This window comes from Phocoena phocoena, chromosome 2, assembly GCF_963924675.1.
Source record: "Phocoena phocoena chromosome 2, mPhoPho1.1, whole genome shotgun sequence".
NCBI classification, from domain to species: Eukaryota; Metazoa; Chordata; class Mammalia; order Artiodactyla; family Phocoenidae; genus Phocoena; species Phocoena phocoena.
Genome location: NC_089220.1, coordinates 158922046 through 158944244, shown reverse-complemented (window position 1 = coordinate 158944244; position 22199 = coordinate 158922046). Strand labels below are relative to the sequence as shown.

The following is a 22199-nucleotide window of genomic DNA, read 5'->3' as shown; positions in this document are numbered from 1 at the left end:
TGAGAGTCCATCTGCCGATGCAGAGGACACGGGTTCATGTCCCGGGCCGGGAAGATCCCACATGCCGCGGAGCGGTTGGGCCAGTGAGCCATGGCCGCTGAGCCTGCGCGTCCAGAGCCCGTGCTCTGCAACGGGAGAGGCCACAACAGTGAGAGGCCCGCGTACCGCAAAAAAAAAAAAATTAACTATCTGGGATTTTTCTTTTTTTTTTTTTTTTTTTTTAATTTTTATTTATTTATTTTTGGCTGCACTGGGTCTTCGTTGCTGCGCACGGGCTTTCTCTAGTTGCAGTGAGCAGGGTCCACTCTTCGTTGTGGAACGTGGTCTTCTCATCATGGTGGCTTCTCTTGTTGCGGAGCAAGGGCTCTACGCACGCAGGCTCAGTAGTTGTGGCTCACGACTTAGTTGCTCCACGGCTTTTGGGATCTTCCCGGACCAGGGTTTTAACCCCTGTCCCCTGCATTGGGAGGCGGATTCTAAACCACTGCGCCACCAGGGAAGCCCATCATATGGTATTTTAAGAGAAAAAAAATCCAGTTATACATTGCTTAGACGAGACACTTACAAAAGCCATACTGAAATAAAGGGATAGAAAAATATTTATTGAGCAAAAACTGTTACAGAAATATGTCAAATTAATTACAATCAAGGCCAAAAAACATTACAAAGGATACAAGAGGGCATTAGATGATAATAATAAAAGGAACAAAAGCATCAAGAAGACAAGTAATTATAACTTTGTAGCAGCCAACATCACAGCCTTTCAATATATAAACCAAAATCTTTTTTTTTTTTTTTTGGCCACGCGGCATGCCAGATCATAGTTCCCCGGACAACCAGGGATCAAACCCATGCCCCCTGCAGTGGAAGCCCAGAGTCCTAATCACTGGACCGCCAGGGAAGTCCCTAAACCCAAATCTTTACAAGGAAAAACTGACGTATTGACAACCATAAATGGAAGACTTCTTTTAATTTTTACATTTTTTTCATAAATGGACGATTTTAACACATTCTTATCAGAGACCAAGGAAGCAAGCAAAAAGTTTATATAAAATATTTTAACAATAAAATTAACAAAAAAGCACAGATGATCAATATTAGCTATGAAAAAGAGGACATAACACAAACTGCAATGACAAAAAGTAAGAAATTTGCATACTTTCCAGAGTGACTAAGTTGAATAATAAATATCAGTTCTATCTGTATCTCCTTCACTTTAATTGGTTGGGGGGAAGGGGGTGGAGACAATTTGTGTGAACCAGTCAATGTTCTTTATTTGTGCAGGGATGCCGGTTTCAAGCTATTTCCTAAAAGATATTTTAATTTGAGATTCAAAATCCTGTGCCTCACTGAAATAAGTCACAGACCTAAATGAAAGAGCTAAAACTGTAAAATTTCTACAATAAAAATTTCTACAATAAAATTTCTACAATAAAAAATTTCTTAGTTTTAGTTTCTAAAACTAAGACAAAATCTTAGTGTACTTGGGTTAAGCAAAAACTAAAAAGGATGTAAAAACATGAAATATGAAATTTAAAAATGATAAAATGGATTTCATGAAAATTAAAAACATTTGCTCCTAAAATGACATCTTTAACAAAATGAAGTATAGCGTGGTGACTATAGTTAATAATATCATACTGCATATTTGAAAGAGAGTAGCACTTAAAGGTCCTCATTACACACACTAAAGTTTTGTAACTATGCATGGTGACAGATGTTAACTAGACTTATTGTGGTGATCATTTTGAAATATATATATATCAAACCATTATGTAGTACACCTGAAACTAATATAATGTTATATGTCAGTTATAACTCAATAATAATAAAATAAATAAATAAAACAAAATGAAAAGACAAACCACAGACTGGAAGAAAATATTTGCAAAACAACTATTTAATAAAGGAGTTGTATCCATAATATATAAAGAACTCTTACAACTCAATAATAGGATAACAAACCAATTTTTTTACAGGCCAAAAGATTTGAAGAGACACTTCACCAAAGAAGACATACAATGGCAAAAACAAACCCCCCAGACACACAAAAAATAAACCACAAAAAGATGCACAATGCCATTAGTTATTAAGTAAATGAAAACTTAAACCACAATAAGATACCACTATATAACCGATAGGATGACTAAAATTTGGATGTGGACCAAATGTGGCTCTCATACATCACTGGTGAAAATGCAAAATGATAAGACCACTTTGGAAAACAATTATGTAGTTTCTCATAAATGTAAAACACACTTATGATCCTGCAATTCCACTCCCAGGTAATGAAAACATGTCCACAGGAAGACTTACAAGCAAATGTTCAAAACAGCCAAAGCCTGAAAAGAACTATATGTCCATATAGATAAACTGATTGTAATATATCTACATAATGGAGTACTAGTGAGCACTAAAAAGGAACAAACTGATACACACAACAGCATGGATGAATCACAAAAGCATTATGCTCAGTGAAAGAATGTACACAAAAGGCTACATACTGTATGATTCCATTTATATGAAATTTTAGAAAAGGCAAAAAAAAAACTACAGTGATAGAAATCATATCAGACTTTGCCAGAGGCCGGAAGAGGGATGGGGAGTGACTCCAAAGAGACATAAGTAAACTTTTAAGGGTGATGGAAATGTTCTACATCATAATTGTAGTGGGGGTTACATGAAAATATACATTTGTCAAACCTCATGGAATTGCACATTTAAAATCTGTGAGTTTTATTGTAACTAAATTACATCTAACTGAAAACGACCCCAGAAAGTACAGGCAGGAGAAAAATCCCTTGCTTCGAATATTAGAGAACAGGAAAAAGTTACATATTTTTGTTGCCTTTGATATATGATGAAAAGTCATACAATCCAAAAAGACAGCTTGCCTTTCCCAGTAGTAAGGGTGACTAAATGCTCAAGAGTTAACATTAAGTATTATAGGTACACATTGTGACACTAAATTATGAGCATGATACTAACTTTTGAGAGTCCAACTTCTCTCCCATCATGTGCACTTTTATAGTATTTAATGCTTCAGTATTTTCTTTTGTTTTTGTTTTTTTGCGGTACGTGGGCCTCTCACTGTTGTGGCCTCTCCCGTCGCGGAGCACAGGCGCCGGACACTCAGGCTCAGCAGCCATGGCTCACAGGCACAGCCGCTCCGCAGCACGCGGGATCCTCCCGGACCGGGGCACGAACCCGCGTCCCCTGCATCAGCAGGCGGACTCTCAACCACTGCACCACCAGGGAAGCCCTTTAGTATTTTTTTAATGTTAATATTTTACTTTATTTATTTAGGCTGCGCCGCGCAGCATGCAGGATCTTAGTTTCCCAACAAGGAATCAAACTTGGGCCCTCAGCAATGAAAGCACGGAGTCCTAACCACTGGATCACCAGGGAACTCTCTGATTTAGTATTTTTCTGTGGGGTTATTTTTTTTCAAATAAATCTCAACAGAATAAAGAATAACAGTATTAAATTTGATGGATTCCTTGGGCTCCAGTTGAAAATCAGACATTGTACGTTTCATTTCATGGATGTCTAGTCAAGCTAATCATTTTGGTCATGAAAAACAGTTTGTAACTGCAAATTCTGCACATGTGCTTGGAGAGAAATTGAAATTTCATGTATTCCACTTTGAAATAGCAGATTGCTGATGATCATAAAGACCTTAGTTCAGAGGGATGAAGAGACATGCCAGGCAACATCATAATTTGGACTATCTTGTTATCTGACACACAAGGGGAGACACTGCATATACTTAGAGAACCTCAGACTCCTGGGAAGCTAATTCACAATATTGCATCCCAGGATACTAAACTGGAAGTTAGTGGTCAGCAAACCAGAATGTAGAGGAGCAATGTGGTACAGTGGACAGAAACCAGGAGTCAGGCAACCAGGGCTCTTCTCCCCCATCCCCAGGATCCCCATCCACTACACTATGTGACATGATCACATTCTAAAAAAAAAAGGAGAGGGGAGTGTATTAGTCTACTCAGGCCACCATAACAAAATAATCACAGATTATGTAGCTTAAACAACAGAAATTTATTGCCTCGCAGTTCTGGAGGCTGCAAGTCCAAGATCAAGGAGTCAGTAGGTTTCTCCTGAGGCCTTTCTCCTTGACTCGAAGATGGCCATCTTCTCAATTTGTTCGCACGCGGCCTTTTCCCTGGTGTCTCTCCGTGTATCCTAACCCTCATCTTTTGATAAGGACACCACTCATATTGGATTAGGGTAGGACCCTGTGACCTCATTTAGCCTTAACTACCACTTTAAAGGCCCTACCTCCAAATACATTCACAGTCTAAGGTACTTGAAGTTAGGACTTCAACCTATGAATTTTGGGGGGACATAATTTAGTCCATTGTAGGGAATTAACTGACATCCTAAGATTCTACAACCCTCAATTATTACCTTGCCTTGTTTCTTTTCAAATTAACAGTACCACCCAGGAATCCCCAGAAAAGGAAGGAGGGTTAATAGGACACTCTGTTTGAACAGTTTAGCAAGACAAGAAGATTTCAGGGGATGAAATGAACTGTAAACACTCCAAATTTTATTATAGTTGATAATAAAATTTGATGGTGGGTGTCTTTTTATGCAGAGTCATGACATTTGTAGGAGGTCAAGCCCATCTGCCAGTTTTCAGGCAGGCCTGGTTCTTTTAACACAGAAAGATCTTTCTTGGACACATTAAGCCAAGCCAGTGTTATCTTAGTGTGGAGCAAGCTGTTATCATGAAATAATTAAAAATTAGCAATGGCTAAAAATGAAAGGCGACTGGGGTGCTTGGGGAAAAAATATACCCTTTAAATGAAATCTCATGTTGTGTTTTCTTCTTTACCAGAAGCTGCAATATTTCCAGCATGATTTGAATGAATTAATCGCTTGTTAATTTTGGAAGCTGCTGAACCAACACAACCTCCTCCACTTCCCTCTCTCAGCTTCAGGAGGATGCTGCACATGTCTGCGACTATCAGAGCAGCTGACCTCGCCAGCAATAACAAGGGTCACTTTCTTTGAACCTAGTGGCGAACTGGGTACTAGCAACGGCCCTTCCCTGAACTTTGTCCCTCCAATGCTTCCAGTGATTTTACCAATCCCTTATTGTTGGAAATATCTAGAGTAATGTCTCTTTCCCTGACTAATACAACTGAACAAAATGACATTTAAAAAGTCTAAAGACAGGGGGCTTCCCTGGTGGCGCAGTGGTTGAGAGTCCGCCTGCCGATGCAGGGGACACGGGTTCGTGCCCCGGTCTGGGAAGATCCCTCATGCCGCGGAGCGACTGGGCCCGTGAGCCATGGCCGCTGAGCCTGCGCGTCCGGAGCCTGTGCTCCGCAACAGGAGAGGCCACAACAGTGAGAGGCCCGCGTACCGCAAAAAAAAAAAAAAAAAAAAAAAAGTCTAAAGACAGGGACTTCCCTGGTGGTCCAGTGGTTAAGAATCCGCCTTCCAATGCAGGGGACGCAAGTTCGATCCCTGGTCAGGGAACTAAGATCCCACATGCCAAGGGGCAACTAAGGCCGTGTGCCACAACTACTGAGCCTGCACGCTCTGGATCCACAACCAGAAAGAAGCCCACTCGCTGCAACGAAAGATCCTGCGTGCTGAAATAAATAAATAAATAAATAAATAAATAAATAAATAAAAGTCTAAAGGCAAATGACAATTCATGTAAAGTTAGTATTTCTTTAGTTGGAAGTTACAGAAAACAACTCAAGATACCGTAAGAAAAAGGGAAAAGGGAAGGAAAAAAGAAAAAGAAAAAAAGGATTACATTACAAAAATTCAGGCTTACTCATAGAACTCAAAAACAGAAATGCAGTCAGTCCTAAATAAGTACTAGTACTAATCATGGAGATTCCTCAGTAAATTAAAAATAGAATTATCATACGATCCAGGAATCCCACTTGTAGGCATACACCCAAAAGAATTGAAGGCAAATAGCTCAAAGATATTTGTATACCCGTGTTCATAGAAGCATTATTCAAAATAGCTAAAATGTGGAAGTAAATGTCCAACAATGAATTAAAGGATAAGCAAAATGTGGTATATACTTACAATGGTATATTTTCGGCCTTAAAAAGGAAGGAAATTCTCTGATATGTTACAATATAGATGAACTTTTTTTTTGGCCGCGCAGCATGTGGGATCTTAGTTCCCCGACCAGGGATCGAACCTGTGTCCCCCTACAGTGGAAGTGTGGAGTCTTAACCAGGGGACTGCCAGGGAAGTCTAACATGAATGAACCTTGAGGACATTTTGCTAAGTGAAATAAGCCAGTCACAAAAAGACAAACACTATGTGATTCCCCTTATATGAGGTGCTTAGAGCAGTTAAAATGATACCAACAGAAAATAGAAGGGTGGCTGCCAGGGACTGGGGAGAGGAAGGAATGGGGAGTTATTGTTTACTGGGTAGAGAGTTTCAGTTTTACAAAATGAAAAGAGTTGTAGGGGTAGATGATGATCTTGGCTTCACGACAGTGTTAATGCGTTTACTGCCACCGAACTGTGCACTAGAAAATGATTCAGATGGAAATCTTTGTTATGTTTATTTTACCACAATAAAAAAGAAAGAAAGGAAGATCCCACATCAGTAACCTAACTTGTCATGTTAAGACACTGGAAAAGGATGAGTAAACTAAATCATACTAAGTAAAGAAGAAGGAAGGAAATAACAAATATTAGAGAGAAAAAAGCTTCAGTCATTTATGCTCAGTCAGCAAGTCTGTCCCTTTAGTTGCATCCTTGCCTGCCATGAATATTTTTGGTGTTTATACTTTTGGCCAGTATACTGAATGGAGAATGGCATTTCATTATTTTAATCTGTATGCTTGAGTATCTCTTCGTATGTTTATTCTTTATTGATTAGTCAGATTTCCACTTTTAAAAACTGCCCATTCAAGTCCACTGCACTTTTTTGTATTGTTCACTTTCTCTTATTGATTTGTAGATTCTCCTCATATGTTAAGGATATTAAATGGGTTACTACACCTTGTATGACTTTACAATTACTTTAGTCTTTGCTTATGGTATTTTGCCATTCAAGAGCAAAACATAAAAACAAAGAGAAAAAAATGTGTTCAACAAATATAAGCATTTCTGATCAAAATTGTTTGCCCTCACAAATCTGTTCTTCCCTTCCTACTGTTCACTAGGTCATCCAAGTAAACTACATTTCTCAGCTTTCCTAAGAGGCTAGATGTGGCTGCAGGACGAAGCTCATACCAACGGGATTGAGGGGAAGGGATATATAAAATTTCTGACTCACTTGTTCCAATGACTTATCTCTGGACTCACCTCCTGGCTTTCCCTAGCACCAGCTGTCAATGGTGGAATCCAAGCCTTTTTAGACTGAGTGCAGTTAAACTCCTTTATGGACAGTTGTGTTCTTATAAGCTGAGATTAAATAAACTGTCCACCAAAGACTTTCTACTACCAAAACAATTTAAAGAGTCCAGTACAGCTGATGTGAATTCAAGAATAAGACTCAAGGACCTCTCCGGTGGTCCAGTGGTTAAGAATCCACCTGCCAATGCAGGGGACATGGGTTCGAGCCCTGGTCCGGGAAGATCCCACATGCCGTGGGTCAACTAAGCCTGTGTGCTACAACTACCGAGCCTACTCTCTAGAGCCTGCATGCCGCAACTACTGAGCCCACATGCTGCAACTACTGAAGCCTGTGCGCCTAGAGCCCGTGCTCCGCAACCAGAGAAGCCCACACACCGCAACGAAGATTAGACCCCGCTCACCACAACTAAAGAAAGCCGGCACACAGCAACGAAGACCCAACACAGCCAAAAATAAATAAATATTCAATTTTTTTAAAAAAGAATAAGACTCAATCTCTGTTAGTATGTTTAATTTGTTATCTTGACAGATATGAATCCCATAAAATAATAAAGGCATAAATTTACTATATTTTGCCTCTAGATTGTATGCTGTTTTATTTTGGCAAATTGCAAGTGTGGATATCTTAGGCCAATACTCTACACATGATGCAGAAAAAAAAAAAAAGAATTTTAGACTCAACTATTCCACTACTGGCCAGTATTACACTCTTTTTCATTTTCACAGAGAATCAATAAGAAATACTTCAAAAATGTTTGCAAGAATTCAATTATAATCCTATAATTTTAAAGAACACCAGTGTTTTTCATTAGAAAATTAGTTAATATCTCTAACTATGATCATAACATCAATGAAATGGATCATGACCAGGATTTTTAAAAATAAAAAGGAGGAGACAATTTAAGAGTATATAACACAAGTATTATTTAATGAAAATTTTGTTTTAAATAATATACATATAAGAGTATTCCGTGGTGATGGAAAACACATTTCTTATTTGGAAACCTAGTCTGAAAAGTTTGTAAAATTCTTGGACCACCAGATCAAGTCGATGGAGATGTCCATATAAGAGCAACACTTTGATATCAACCCAAGGAGCAGGGTAAATAGGAATGTAGTCCTAATAGTCCTATAAGTGCTTTGAGCAAACAGTATCTTTTTTTTTTTCAGATTTTATTTATTTAGTTTAATTTGTAAGACATTCACATGGTTTAATATTCAAAAAGCTCAAAAAAGTATGCATTGAGAATCACACCTGATTCCTAGTAACCAACCCCAGAGGCAACAAACATTATTAATTTCTTATAGGCCTTGTAGCTCTTCTATGCCCATAAAAACAAAATTTTTACCTAAATCGTACATAGTGTTCTTCCTTCTTTCTTTTTTGTTTATTTAACCATAGCTCGGAGATCATTCCATATCATACGTTAAAACTGCCCCGTTATTCTTTATGGTATTTTACCGATTGGATGGGTCATAATTACTCACTCAGTTCCATGTGGAAGGACATTTAAATTTTTTTCAAACTTTATCACCACAATACTGCAGTGAAGAGTTTTTATTTTACATAAGAAAATATAGCCCTATATGTTATCAAAACATATTTAAGGGAGTTCCCTGGCAGTCCAATCGTTAGGACTCGGCACTTTCACTTCTGTGGCCTGGGTTCAATCCCTGGTCGGAGGAACTAAGATCCCACAAGCTGCTCAGCACATCCAAAAACAAAATAAATCAAAACATATTGAAATGTTACTATAACTTAAATGGTTTTGTAATGGCACATGAATAGATAAAGAGACAAAAGAAAAAGAATAGAAAGTCCAGAAAGAAGCCCCCAAATATAATAGGAACTAGTTTGTTCATTCGTTTGCTTGTTTAAGGCAAATCCATTTACCCATCTGAAACACACTGGCCTATTCTGAAGGAGAACAGTCCAACCTTGTAGTTCTGATTAATCCTGGATGAAAACAGTTTACTGGATTTGGCTTTGCTGAAATAAACACAAAGGCCTGAATTATAAAAAAAAAAAAAAAAAAAGATTTGCATTGCAAAATTAAGTTCTGTGAAGTAGGATTTCTCCATTTTCCCACCGTTTTCACATTTTCCAAGGGCATATAATTTATAAAGTTGAGTTTTTATTGTGACAAAATATATTTAACATAAAATTTACTGCTTTATTTTTAAGTGTACAGTTCAGTAATGTTGAATATATCCACAATGTTGTACAACCATCACCGTTGTCCATCTCCAGAACTTTTTCATCTTCCCAAAGTGAAATTTTATACCCATTAAATAATAACTGTCCATTCACCCCTCCACCCAGCCCCTGGCAACCAGCAGTCTACTTTCTGTCTATATGAATTTGACTACTCTAGGTACCTTGTGGAAGTACAATATTTGTCCTTCTGCGACTGGCTTATTTGGCTTAGCATAATGTCTTCAAGGTCTATCCATGTAGCATGCGTCAGAATTTCCTTCATTTTTTTAAGGCTGAATCATATTCCATCATATGTATGTTCCACATCTTGTTTATCTACTCATCTGTTCATGGACAATACGGTCCACCGTTTGGGTATTGTTACTAGTGCTGCTATGAACATGACTGTACAAACATATGTCTGAGTTTCTGCTTTCAAATACATGTCCAGAAGGGAAATTGCTGGGTCGTGTGATAATTCTAATTTTTTTTTTTTTTTTTTTTTTTGGCCACGCTGCAGGGCTTGCGGGATCTTAGTTCCCTGACCAGGGACTGAACCCGGGTCCTTGGCAGTGAAAGTGCAGCATCCTAACCACTGGACCGCCAGGGAATTCCCTGATAATTCTATATTTAATTTTGTGAGGAACTGCCATACTGTTTTCCAGAGCAGGTGCACTATCTTACATTTCCACCAGCAATACACAATGGTTCCAATTTCTCCACATCCTCACCAATACTGCTATCTTCTGATTTTTTGATAATAGCTATCCTAATGTGATGTGATGTGGTATCTCACTGTGGTTTTGATTTGCATTCCCCAATTGATTAGTGGTGCTGAGCATCATTTCATCTGTTCATTGGCCACCTGCATATCTTCTTTGGAGAAATGTCTGTTCAAGTCCTTTGTACGTTTTTAAATGTTTTTTGTTGTTGCTGCTGGGTTGTGGGAACTAGTATTTTTAAAGGGGGCATTTCAAATCGGGGGGAAGAGGTGAATTATTCAATAAGCAATGTGGGGCAATTGGGTAGAATTCTACAAAATAAAATTTGTTACACTTCTCATATTTGCTTTTTTCAGGGAAATAAAATATTCAGATAAAAATGTAGACCCTCTGTGTGCCATAACCAGTCCCTCCACCCACCAAGGCAATCACTAGCATGAATTTAGTGTTTATCTTTCTATTGAAAGATATTTTACACATTACGTTTGTATAAATAATTTATAATTCTGTTTTTTTGTGTTTTATATATTCTACAAATTTTTTTCCACTTAACATTATATTCTTGTGATTCACAGTCGAATGGTCCATTCCTTTCTCATCACTGTATAGTATCTCATTGTTTAATGTTCCACACTTTATTATGCATTCTCCATTTGAAGGTATTTTGGTTGTTTCAAGCAGTTTACTATTACAAACAGCTTTCTGATGTTTATATTTTTATATTTAGGAAATTTGGAAGGACAAATAGACCAAACAAGGCTGGTGCTGGTATTCATGATGTCATCAAGGACTCGGGCTCCTCTTCTCCTTGATACATGACTCTTGTTATATATAGGGTAAGACAGCTGCTATACCTCTATCCATTTCAACAACTTTTCATTAAGAAGAAGGATGAGGGTAAAAGGCTAAGAGGCAAGCCAACTAAATCTTTACCAGTAAAAAATCCTTCACAGAAGCACTATCCAGCAACTGCCATTATACTCACAGACCAGAACTGTGACACATGGCTACCTTTAGCTGTAGGAGAGTCTAGGAAATTGAGTTCTTAGCTTTTTATAACCTCTATAGAGACAAGAGAGAAGGGAATTGGATATAGAGACTATCACTCAACATATGTGTTGAGGAACTTCCTTGGTGACGCAGTGGTTAAGAACCCACCTGCCAATGCAGCGGACATGGGTTCGATCCCTGGTCCAGGAAGATCCCACATACTGCAGAGCAACTAAGCCTGCGAGCCACAACTACTGAGCCTGTGTGCCACAACTACTGAAGTCCGAGAGCCTGGAGCCTGTGCTCCGCAAAAAGAGAAGCCACCGCAATGAGAAGCCTGTGCACAGCACAAAGACCCAATGCAGCCAATAATAAATAACTAAAATAAATAAATAAATTTATATTAAAAAAGTATGTTGAAAGATTTTTTCCAAATCGGTAGCATGCTTTTAGTTTTATATATATATCTTCTTTCACACCAAAGTTTTCAATTTGGATGTAGTAAAACATATTGTAGACTGAATGTTTATTCTGCCCTGAATAATTCATATTCTGAAACTCTAATCCCCAGTGTGATGGTTTTTGGAGGTGGGGACTTCAGGATGTAATTAGGTTTTGATTAGTTCATGAACTTGGGGACTCTCATGATGGGATTAGTGCCCTTATGAGAAGATGAAGAGAAAGAGACCTCTCTCTCAATGAGCATTCATCACACTGAGGAAAGAACAGCAAAAAGGCAGCCATCTGCAAGCCAGGGAAGGGGCTCTCACCAAGAACCCCAGGCAGCTAGTACCCTGATCTTGGATTTCTCAGCCTTCAGAATTGTGAGAAATAAATATCTGATGTTTAAGCCACTCAGTCTGTGGTATTTAGTTAATGCAAGCCTAAGCTAAGACAAGTATCCATATTTTCTTTTCACAATTCTATTTTGGGGGGGCTTGTTATGTAAACCTTTCCTTAATACTTAATCATAAACAAGACCACTGTGCTGCATGACTTCGGGGGGCATCGACTAAAATCCATTAAAACACGAATGGTACCCTCTGGTGTTGTGCAATGCAGCAGCTGTTTTATTTTTCTTCTAAGAACTTTTTTTTTTTTTTTTTTTTGCGGTACGCGGGCCTCTCACTGTTGTGGCCTCTCCCGTTGCGGAGATGCGCAGGCTCAGCGGCCATGGCTCACGGGCCTAGCTGCTCCGCGCCATGTGGGATCTTCCCGGACCGGGGCACGAACCCGTGTCCCCTGCATCGGCAGGCGGACTCTCAACCACTGCGCCACCAGGGAAGCCCTAAGAACTTTTTTCTTTTTTAATTAATTTTATTTTTGGCTGTGTTGATAAATTTTGATAATTTTGCCCATTGATAAATTTCATTATTTTCCATAAAGGTATTACACATTTTTTATTTGTTCCTGGTACTTTGGAATGTATTGCTGTTGTCAATATTTTTCTATTACACTTTCTAATTGATTAGTGTTGGTTTAAGGGATCATTATTAATTGACCTTATGTTCAGCTGAACACTTTCTTCACTGTAATAACTGTTGCTTCCCCTAATTTTTCTTTTTTTTTTTGGCTGTGCCTCACGGCTTGTGGGATCTTAGTTCCCTGACCAGGGACTGAACCTGAGCCTCAGCACTGAGAGTGCCAAGTCCTAACCACTAGACTGCCAGGGCATTCCCTCCCCTAAATTTTCTACGTGGACAAACATATCATCTGCAAATAATGAAAGATTCACTTTTTCTTTCCTGATTCTTATATCTCATTCATATTTTTTGTCTTGCTGCATTAGCTAAGAATGTCTTATCATTTAAGAATTTGTAGTTTTGCTTTTTATATTTTTTATTTAAAATTTTTCAAAATTTATTTTATTTACTGATTTTTGGCTGTGTTGGGTCTTCGTTGCCATGCGCAGGCTTTCTCTAGTTGAGGTGAGCGGGGGTTACTAACTGTGGTGCGCGGGCTGCTCATTGCGGTGGCTTCTCTTGTTGCGGAGCACGGGCTCTAGGCATGCGGGCTTCAGCAGTTGTGGCTCGTGGGCTCTAGAATGCAAGCTCAGTAGCTGTAGCACACAGGCTCGAATCCATGTTCCCTGCATTGGCAGGCGGATTCTTAACCACTGGGCCACCCGGGAAGCCCCTAGTTTTACTTTTTATATTTAAGTCTTTAATCATTCTGGCCTTGACTTCTGCATTCCAATATTAGAAAACTATAGATTTTGTATATTTATCTCAAATTATTCATCTGCTTGAACTCAAATTCATTTTAATAGCATTTTAGCTTATTCAATATTATTTTTCTAGACAATTCTATTATCCAAAAATAAAAATTTTGTCTCTTCCTTTCTTATATTTATGCCTCATTTCTTTTTCCTCTTTGGCTGTCTTTCAGAAGTATGGCTGGAGTCTTTATCCATTCAGTCTGCCATAATAAAATACCATAGACTGGGTGGCTTAAGCAACAGAAATTTATTTCTTACAGTCTGGAGGCTGAGAAGCCCAAGGTCAAGATGCTGGCTTATAGATAGGTACTTTCTTTCTATGTCCTCACATAGTGGAGAGAAAAGAGTTCTGGTGTCTCCTCCTTTTCGTATAAGGGCACCACCCTATTGGATTTGGGTCCCACCCTTATGACCTCATTTAGCCTTTATCACAGGCCCTATCTCCAAATACAATCACATTGGGGGCTAGGGCTTCAACACATGAATTTTGCGGACACAAACATTCAGTCCATAACAGATGGTATTTCTGAATAACAGCCAAGGTTGGGTTTTTGTTTTGTCTTCTCATTTTCTCTTTTTATTTAGGTTAGATTTAAAAAATGTTTTTTATTTTGTGATGAGAACTCTTTTAAAAAAATATTTATTTATTTATATTTATCTTGGCTGCACCGGGTCTTAGTTGCAGCATGTGGACTCTTAGTTGTGGCATGTATGTAAGATCTAGTTCCCCAGCCAGGGATTGAACTCCAGCCCCCTACATTGGGAGCATGCAGTCTTACCCACTGGACCACCACTGAAGTTCCTGTTAGATTTTTTTTTTTTTTTTTTTTTGTGGTATGCGGGCCTCTCACTGTTGTGGCCTCTCCCGTTGTGGAGCACAGGCTCCGGACGCGCAGGCTCAGTGGCCATGGCTCACGGGCCCAGCCGTTCCGTGGCATGTGGGATCTTCCCAGACTGGGGCACGAACCCATGTCCCCTGCATTGGCAGGCGGACTCTCAACCGCTGCGCTACCAGGGAAGCACCCCTGTTAGATTTTTTAATGTTTATCTTTCTATATATTTCTGGAATAAAATTTGGCCACGCCAAGTAATAATTATAATAACCGTGGTGAATTTGTATTGGGTCATCATTCTTAGAGAAGCTAGAACCGTATCTAACAGATGAATTTTTTTAAAAAATTTATTTATTTTTGGCTGCGTTGGGTCTTTGTTGCTGTGCATGGGCTTTCTCTAGTTGCAGCAAACGGGGGCTGCTCTTCGTTGTGGGCTTCTCGTTGGGGTGGCTTCTCTTGTTGTGGAGCACGGGCTCTAGGTGTGCCGGCTCAGTAGTTGTGGCACATGGGCTTAGGTGCTCTGTGGCATGTGGGATCTTCCTGGACCAGGGATCGAACCCATGTCCCCTGCATTGGCACGTGGATTCTTATCCACTGCACCACCAGGAAAGTCCCCTCCCAGATGAATTTATGTGAGGTTTGGCAGGCAGAAGTGAAGCAGCTCTGAAGGATACCAGGCGTGGAGTAGCAGCTTGACACACAGCTTCTCTGGGTCTTAAGTCAGGCATGAGTTCAGCTCCATGGAGACTGGTACCATTTTGTTCTGAAGGTTATATGCACATCACTGAATTTAGAAGCAGTGAGAGATAACACAGGATTCAATTTGTCCTCATTGGTTTCAGTTTGTGCTTAGGGGTCTCAGTTTGCTCTTCAGTCCTTCACACCAGTTCATGACTATAAGATATGCTGACCTATAGCCATTTTAGCCTCACCTCCAGAAACAGAGGCAAAGTGTTCCAAAGGCCTCTTTATCAGCTCCCACAGTTATGTAAACTCTAATCCCTGTAATTGCTCTCTTATACCGGGCTTCCCTGGTGGCACAGTGGTTAAGAGTCCGCCTGCTAATGCAGGGGACACGTGTTCGAGCCCTGGTCCAGGAAGATCCCACGTGCCACAGAGCAACTAAGCCCATGAACCACAACTACTGAGCCTGTGCTCTAGAGCCTGAGAGCCACAACTACTGAGCCCGCGTACCATGACTACTGAAGCCCATGCTCTGCAACAAGAGAGGCCACTGCAATGAGAGGCCTGTGCACTGCAACGAAAAGTAGACCCCCTCACCACAACTAGAGAAAGCCCGTGCGCAACAACGAAGACCCAACGCAGCCAAAAATAAATCCCCCCCACAAAAAATCTCTTATACCGTATCAATCATAGTAGTTCTGCTTTCCTAACCAAACTGTAGCTGATACAAAAATAGTCTTCATGGATCCATAACAAAGTACAAACTCCTTTGCATGGCATATATAACCTTCAAGTCGGCCTCAATCAGTGCTTTGACCTTTCATCCAGTGCTTTGACCCACCTTCCCTCAAAACTATGTTGCCATCATGTGAACAAACTTGCTGCTAACCACATATGGTGTACTGTTTTAGCTTTTTTTTCTTCCAGTTTTACTGAGATATAATTGACATAGAGCACTGTATAAGTTTAAGGTGTACAGCATACTGATTTGACTTAACATACATCTTGAAATGATTATCACAGGAAGTTTAATAAACAAAAAAGAAAAAGAAGTATTTTTTTACCTGTGATGAGAACTCTTAGGATTTACTCTAACAACTTTCATATATATCATACAGCAGTGTTAATTATATCAATCATGTTGTATATTACATCCTTAGTATTTATTTTATAACTGTAAGTTCGTATCTTTTGACCACCTTCATTCAATTCCTCCTCCCTCCACTTCCCACCTCTGGTAACTGCAAATCTGGTCTCTTTTTCTATGAGTTTGTTTTTCTTTTTAAGTATAATTGACCTACAACACTATGTTAGTTCCTGGTGCACAACATAGTGATAACGATATTTCTATACATTACAAAATGATCACTTGTTTTAGCTTTTCTACCTCTACCTAGAATGACTCTCTCCCCATTCCAGAAGAACCAGCTAAAAAGTTGCTTCCTCTGTGACATCCCCCTCATCTGTCACATAGATTTAATCTTTCTCTTGTTCCCATGGCACTTAAATTTTTTAAATGAAAGTTTTAATTGAAGGCTAACATATACAAAGAAAAATAAACAAATCTTAGTTATGCATTTCAGTAGTTACACAAAGTGAACATACCCCTGTACCCCTGTGAAAAGCAACTAACTCAAGAAATAGAACAATACTAGAACCTCAAACTTCCCTCTTCCCATTTGCAGACACTTTACCTCCAGCCTGAATTTGAACATACGTTGGTTTTGCCTGTTTGAAACTTATGTAGACAGAATCATACAATATGGTCTCTTTTGAACCTAGATTCTTTTCCCTTGCGCCTCTGAGATTCACAGAAGATGCTGAACAGAGGTAGTTCATTTGCTCTCATTGCTCTTCAGTAGTCCATATTTACCTATTCCACTGTTGATGGTCACTGAGTTGCTTCCAGGTTTGGGCTGATAGCAAACAGTGCTATTATGAACACTTTTGTAGGTGACTTTTGGTACACATAATATAGTGTTTTTTATATCTTTCAGTTTTAACACTTCTGCATTGCGGTGTAATTATTACATTACATACCTGTTTCCCACACTAGACTGAGTTCCCTGAAAGGTTTTGTTACTTCAGTGTCAATTACATTACATGAGACATAGCAGGACTTTTAAAATGTTTGTAAAGGAAGGAGCACCTAAAAGAATCCTTTTTATTTTAATATTTATTCCTTTATGTTTCTTAAAACCCTTAAACGTACTATTTTACCTTTCTTGTGGTCATGTGTAAGAAGCGGACCCATTCTTAATTAAAATATCTGTAGAGGGCTTCCCTGGTGGCGCAGTGGTTAAGAATCTGCCTGCCAATGCAGGGGACATGGGTTCGAGCCCTGGTCCGGGAAGATCCCACATGCCGCGGAGCAACTAAGCCCGTGCACCACAACTACTCAGCCTGTGCTCTAGAGCCCACGAGCCACAACTACTGAAGCCCGCGTGCCTAGAGCCTGTTCTCTGCAACAAGAGAAGCCACCACAATGAGAAGTCTGCGCCCCGCAACAAAGAGTAGCCCCTGCTCACTTCAACTAGAGAAAGCCCGAGTGCACCAGCGAAGACCCAATGCAGCCAAAAATTAAATTAATGAATAAATAAATAAATTTATATAAAAATATCTATAGAAATACATGATCAAGAATGCTTTATTTACTGCAGTGATCATTTCATAATGTATGCAAATATCAAATCATTATGTTGTACACCTGAAACTAATATATTGTTATATGTCAATATATCTCAATTTAAAACAAATGCTTCATATTAGGCACTGTACTGAAAGTACTAAAAGGCATTAGTGTTCCATGAGATATATTTTAGGTAGAATTACAGGATTACATAATTGGAAGGCACCTTAGGAACTGATTCAATCCATCATATTCATCATTACATTTCAGTAGGAAGTACCACATCTAAACCAGCACAGCTATAAGAAGGAGCTACTTTTAAAATACCTTTACCTGAATAACCTCAATTTCTTTTCTCCTTATGCTATTCTCCTTGATTGGAAATTCATAGTACCAGCAAATGGAAATACAACAGAAGTCACTGGCAGAAAAATTCTTATTCATCATAACTTAAAGACCAATGTACTGTAAATTCGCTTATTACATAAGCTTAATGAACAGTTGCTAAAATGAAGTTCTAGATACGAAATGAATACCCAAGCCCTCTTATAAGTATGCACGACTGACTGGAACTGAAAAGATATATAATAAAAGAGCAAGGAAAGAGTAGAGGAAGCGGTAGATATTAAACACATAAAATCTCCCTAGTTGGACACTTAGTTTCTTACACTCTGCTGTCCTGGAAAAAATCCAAGATATAAAGCAAGATTTTTTTGCATTGACTGACTCCTGGCTCTGTCTACTTACTCCTGTACTTACTGCTACTTGACCCTGGGCAAATGAGTTAATATGGTTCAATTTCCTCATTGACAAACACCCTACAGCGTTTTTGGAATACACATTATGTGCTTGGCAAGTATCAGGCACTCAGTAAGCCGTAGTTTTTATTACCTGACGGTAATCTAACAGCACACGATCTCAAAGTTAGTAAGCATCAGAAGCAAGAAACAAGACCCCAGCTCTCCCACTCCAGTCCAGCCCCACCTGGATACCTCTGAAAGGACCACTGAGTAGCTATCCCTTTGGCTGGAAGCGGATGTGGTGTTTTGAAGTAGCACAAAGTGCGACGCAGCAGGAAGGCGGGACTTCCGTCGCAACGGCTCCAGCATCTGCGGGACAGAGAAAACGAACCGGAACAGGTGGGAGGAACGCCCGCCGCCAGAGGGAGGTGTCCGGAAGCGCCCGGAGCAGGGACTACATTTCCCACAAGCCCGCGGGGCAGGGCGAGGGGCGGGCGTCGGGAACCTTACCGGACAGGCCTTGCCCGGCAATACTAAGGTAAATGCCGGCACTGCGGCTCCAAGGGAAGAGTAACTTAGAGTCTGCGCCTAGATTTGGACTAGTCACCCTCCTAACCCCTCCCGAACTGACAAAGGGACCTGGCGACTTTGGGATTTCCGGGCAGCAGGACTCCACCCCCAGAACCTATAGCAGTACCCCCGCCTTGGGCCTGGGGGCGCTTCCTAGATGCCTGAGGACGCGGGGCGATGTGCTAGAAAGGTGAAGGCCCAGGGTACCTCTTTCTAGGGTTGATGATCCGTACTGGTCCCTCGTTCGCCCCTCCCCCACGCCCTGGCGCCCATTAGCTCGGGCTGGAGCTGTACGGAGCCCGGATCTCTGGGGATCGAAGTCGGGGTTGGTGCAAGGGAAGGTGCTCTCCCTCCCCCCGCCCAGTCTAAGCAGCGGGCAACCTCCCCTCTCCTTTGGTTGTTGCTCGGACGTCCTTGTCTCGGGGCGGCTAAAGCTGTCAAAGACCTGCGAGCCAAGCACTGCTAAGCACCTCCATCCAGCATCCCTAATCCTTTCATCTACCCTTTCGGGTGTTAGGAAGATTGCCGCTGGAGAGGCTAAGTAACTTGCCCTAGGTCGCAGAACTTAAATGGCAGAATTTAAGGTTCGCACCAGGTCTCTCTGGATCTAAAGCTCTTTGCTTAAGTCCCATCACCTTTCTCAAACCTTAACCTAAGAGAGGAAAGGCGCTGGGGACCACAGTCATTTTTTTGCCCAGCGGTGCCTACACGCGCTGCAACCCCGCCTCTGCTGCCCTGGCGCCGACACAGCGGTCGGGCCTGTTCAAACAACGAGCCCGGGGCCCTCCGCCGATCCATCTCGCTGCTCTTCTTTTCCGCTTTCTCCGGCCCTTTTCCAGGGACAGACAGACGGCGCGCGTCATCGCCAAGGCTGCTGGGCGGGTGGGTGGAGTTTGCTGCGCGGCGACGGTGGCGGTAGAGAGTGGGTCCCCCCAAGACTCTGGGGCGGGGCTGCGGGGAGGGCGCGGACGGACAGACGGACCTTGCCGGGATGGGGGGTGTGGCCGCTTCGCCAGGGTCCTGCGGGTGGGTCAGCGGCACAGCGACCACCAGTGCCCGGGGCCCCTCCGCCTTCTGCTAGAGATGCTCTTCCTCTCGGTGAGTTGTTTTTCTGTCTGGGCGGCCCGGCCTCCCCAGCCTAGGTCACGCCCCGGGGAGGAGGAAGGAGCCGGGCCATCTCAGACTGTGTGGCCTGGATAGGGCAGGGCCACGGGGAACTGACCAGCTGCGCTCCGGGTCCTCCTCCCTTTGGGCATGTTGATCCGCGGCTGCGCTCCATGTTCCAGTTTCATGCAGGCTCCTGGGAAAGGTGGTGCTGCTGCTGCTGCCTGATTCCAGCCGACAGACCTTGGGACCGGGGCCGGCGCTGGAGGCTGGAGATGGCGGACACGAGATCCGTGCATGAAACCCGGTTTGAGGCGGCGGTGAAGGTGATCCAGAGTTTGCCGAAAAATGGTACGTGCATGCCCGGCTGGACAAGCCTTCTGCAGAGGCTTGAGGCCCCAGTTTCTGAATCTCACCTCCTTTAGCCTTCTTTCTGCTTCTAGTCTTGCTTATTTAACCTACTTCTTTTTTTGCGTTGAAAAGGCATGTAATTGAAGGGGAGGTGTCGGATGGGAATTAATTGCCTGCTGATCTTTCAAGCCTGAGACAAATATATTATCCAGATTTTAAGCAGTTTATATTGTTGTCGAAAGAAAAGTCCCTTAATGACTGCGGATTTGGGTATGTTTTTTAAAAATCTGGGATGGGGATGCCTAGGGCCGCATACTCATAAAGTCTACTTTTTGAAAACTTTTGATATGAAGGGAAAGAAAGGAAAGAACAACTATATTCATTTGTAAAAACGATTTCTCTTATTTTAAAAGTACATATATATTTACTACTTAAAAAAAAAAAAACCTGTTCTATGGTCCTAGTGTTCTCTTTTTCATACTCGTATGGGACCTTTGCACCTTGGATGAAAAGTCATTGGAGCTGTTCTTTCATATTTCGCCTGTCGTTTCTCTGACTTCTGTCAAGATTTTTCTCTTTATCGTTGGTTTTGAGCAGTTTGATTATGATCTGTCTTGGTATGGTTTTCTTCATATTAATGCTGTTTGGGGTTTTGCAGAGCTTTTTGAATTTGTAATTTTATGTCTTTGACAAATGTTGGGAAGTTTAAGGCTGTTATTCAAATATTTGTTCGGTGGAGAGGCGTGGAAAGGGGGAATTTGACTTTTTTCACTTCATATCTTTCTGCAATAAACGTGTATTTTTCCACAATAAATGTGTATTTTTTAATGATACTTTTAACTACTATCATTGTGCCAGAGTGTAAAACTAACTGAATATAACACTAATATACTACTATAGTATTTAATGTCATGTTCCCTATTTTCATTAATTATCATTTGGCTAAGTAATGAATGTTCAATACTATTAACAAACATTCATTAAGTGCAGATACAAAAGGTTTTGAAAACAAATATACACAAAATAGCTTTCCTTTTGTAATCTCAAACACCAAATTGGAGGAGGACATATGAGGGATTGAAAGAAGAGTGAATGAACAAAATGTAGAGAAATAACATAGGAACTTATTTAGGTATTGATTTTTTAAATGTCTGATGAAGAGAATTTACAGGAAGGCATGATTCTAAGAGTTTTGTTTAAATGGTACCTTCATCCTTACTTCTAAACCACACGTTTTTATATGTTTTGAAAATTGATAGAGCTAGACTTGATGATAGTTTGCTATCTTTGCTGATACCATATATCACTCATTAGGAAACCCATATAAGTGTAAATACAGTTTGTGTTTATATAACATTTAAAAAGGTATTGCCAAGTTAAGAACCTCTGCCAAAGGGCAGCTGGGTGGGGCAATGTTCAGTACTGTACTATTATCTCCTGAAACTAAACTGATAATAATTGAAGCAGAAGTATTGTTATAATGAATCATTAAATAGTTTTATAGTAAAACTTTTAAGTTTTGTCATCTGTCCTGGATTATTTTGCAGATATTCTTATAGTTTTTATGTTGCTTGTTGCTTAATCTTTATCTATGGCACAAAGTTATAATGAATCCTATAGCACCTATGTTTGGTATGCCCTTGACCTTTAGAAATTTATTTTCCTATATTATGTTTTAAACACATACATATCAAATGTATTGGGTTGGCCAAAAAGTTTGTTCAGGTTTTTCGGTAAGATGTTGTGTGTGAGCACATTGAGGATAGAGGCTATACTTTATCTAGTGTCTTATAC

At 40.5% G+C, this 22199-nt stretch overlaps 1 protein-coding gene across 2 annotated transcripts in view; it reads left to right on the top strand.

Moving 5' to 3' along the window:
- Nucleotides 1-19927: 19927 nt before the first annotated feature.
- ACBD5 (acyl-CoA binding domain containing 5) overlaps nt 19928-22199 on the top strand; it is a 33887-nt gene continuing 31615 nt past the window's right edge. Inside the window, exons 1-2 of one of the 2 annotated variants that reach the window (XM_065900765.1) lie at nt 19928-20048; nt 20237-20405. In XM_065900765.1, the coding sequence (XP_065756837.1) occupies nt 20034-20048; nt 20237-20405 (184 nt within the window). In that variant the 5' untranslated portion in view covers nt 19928-20033. Of the gene's footprint in view, nt 20049-20169; nt 20406-22199 lie in introns of those variants that run through there. The other variant, XM_065900755.1, reaches the window with a different exon arrangement.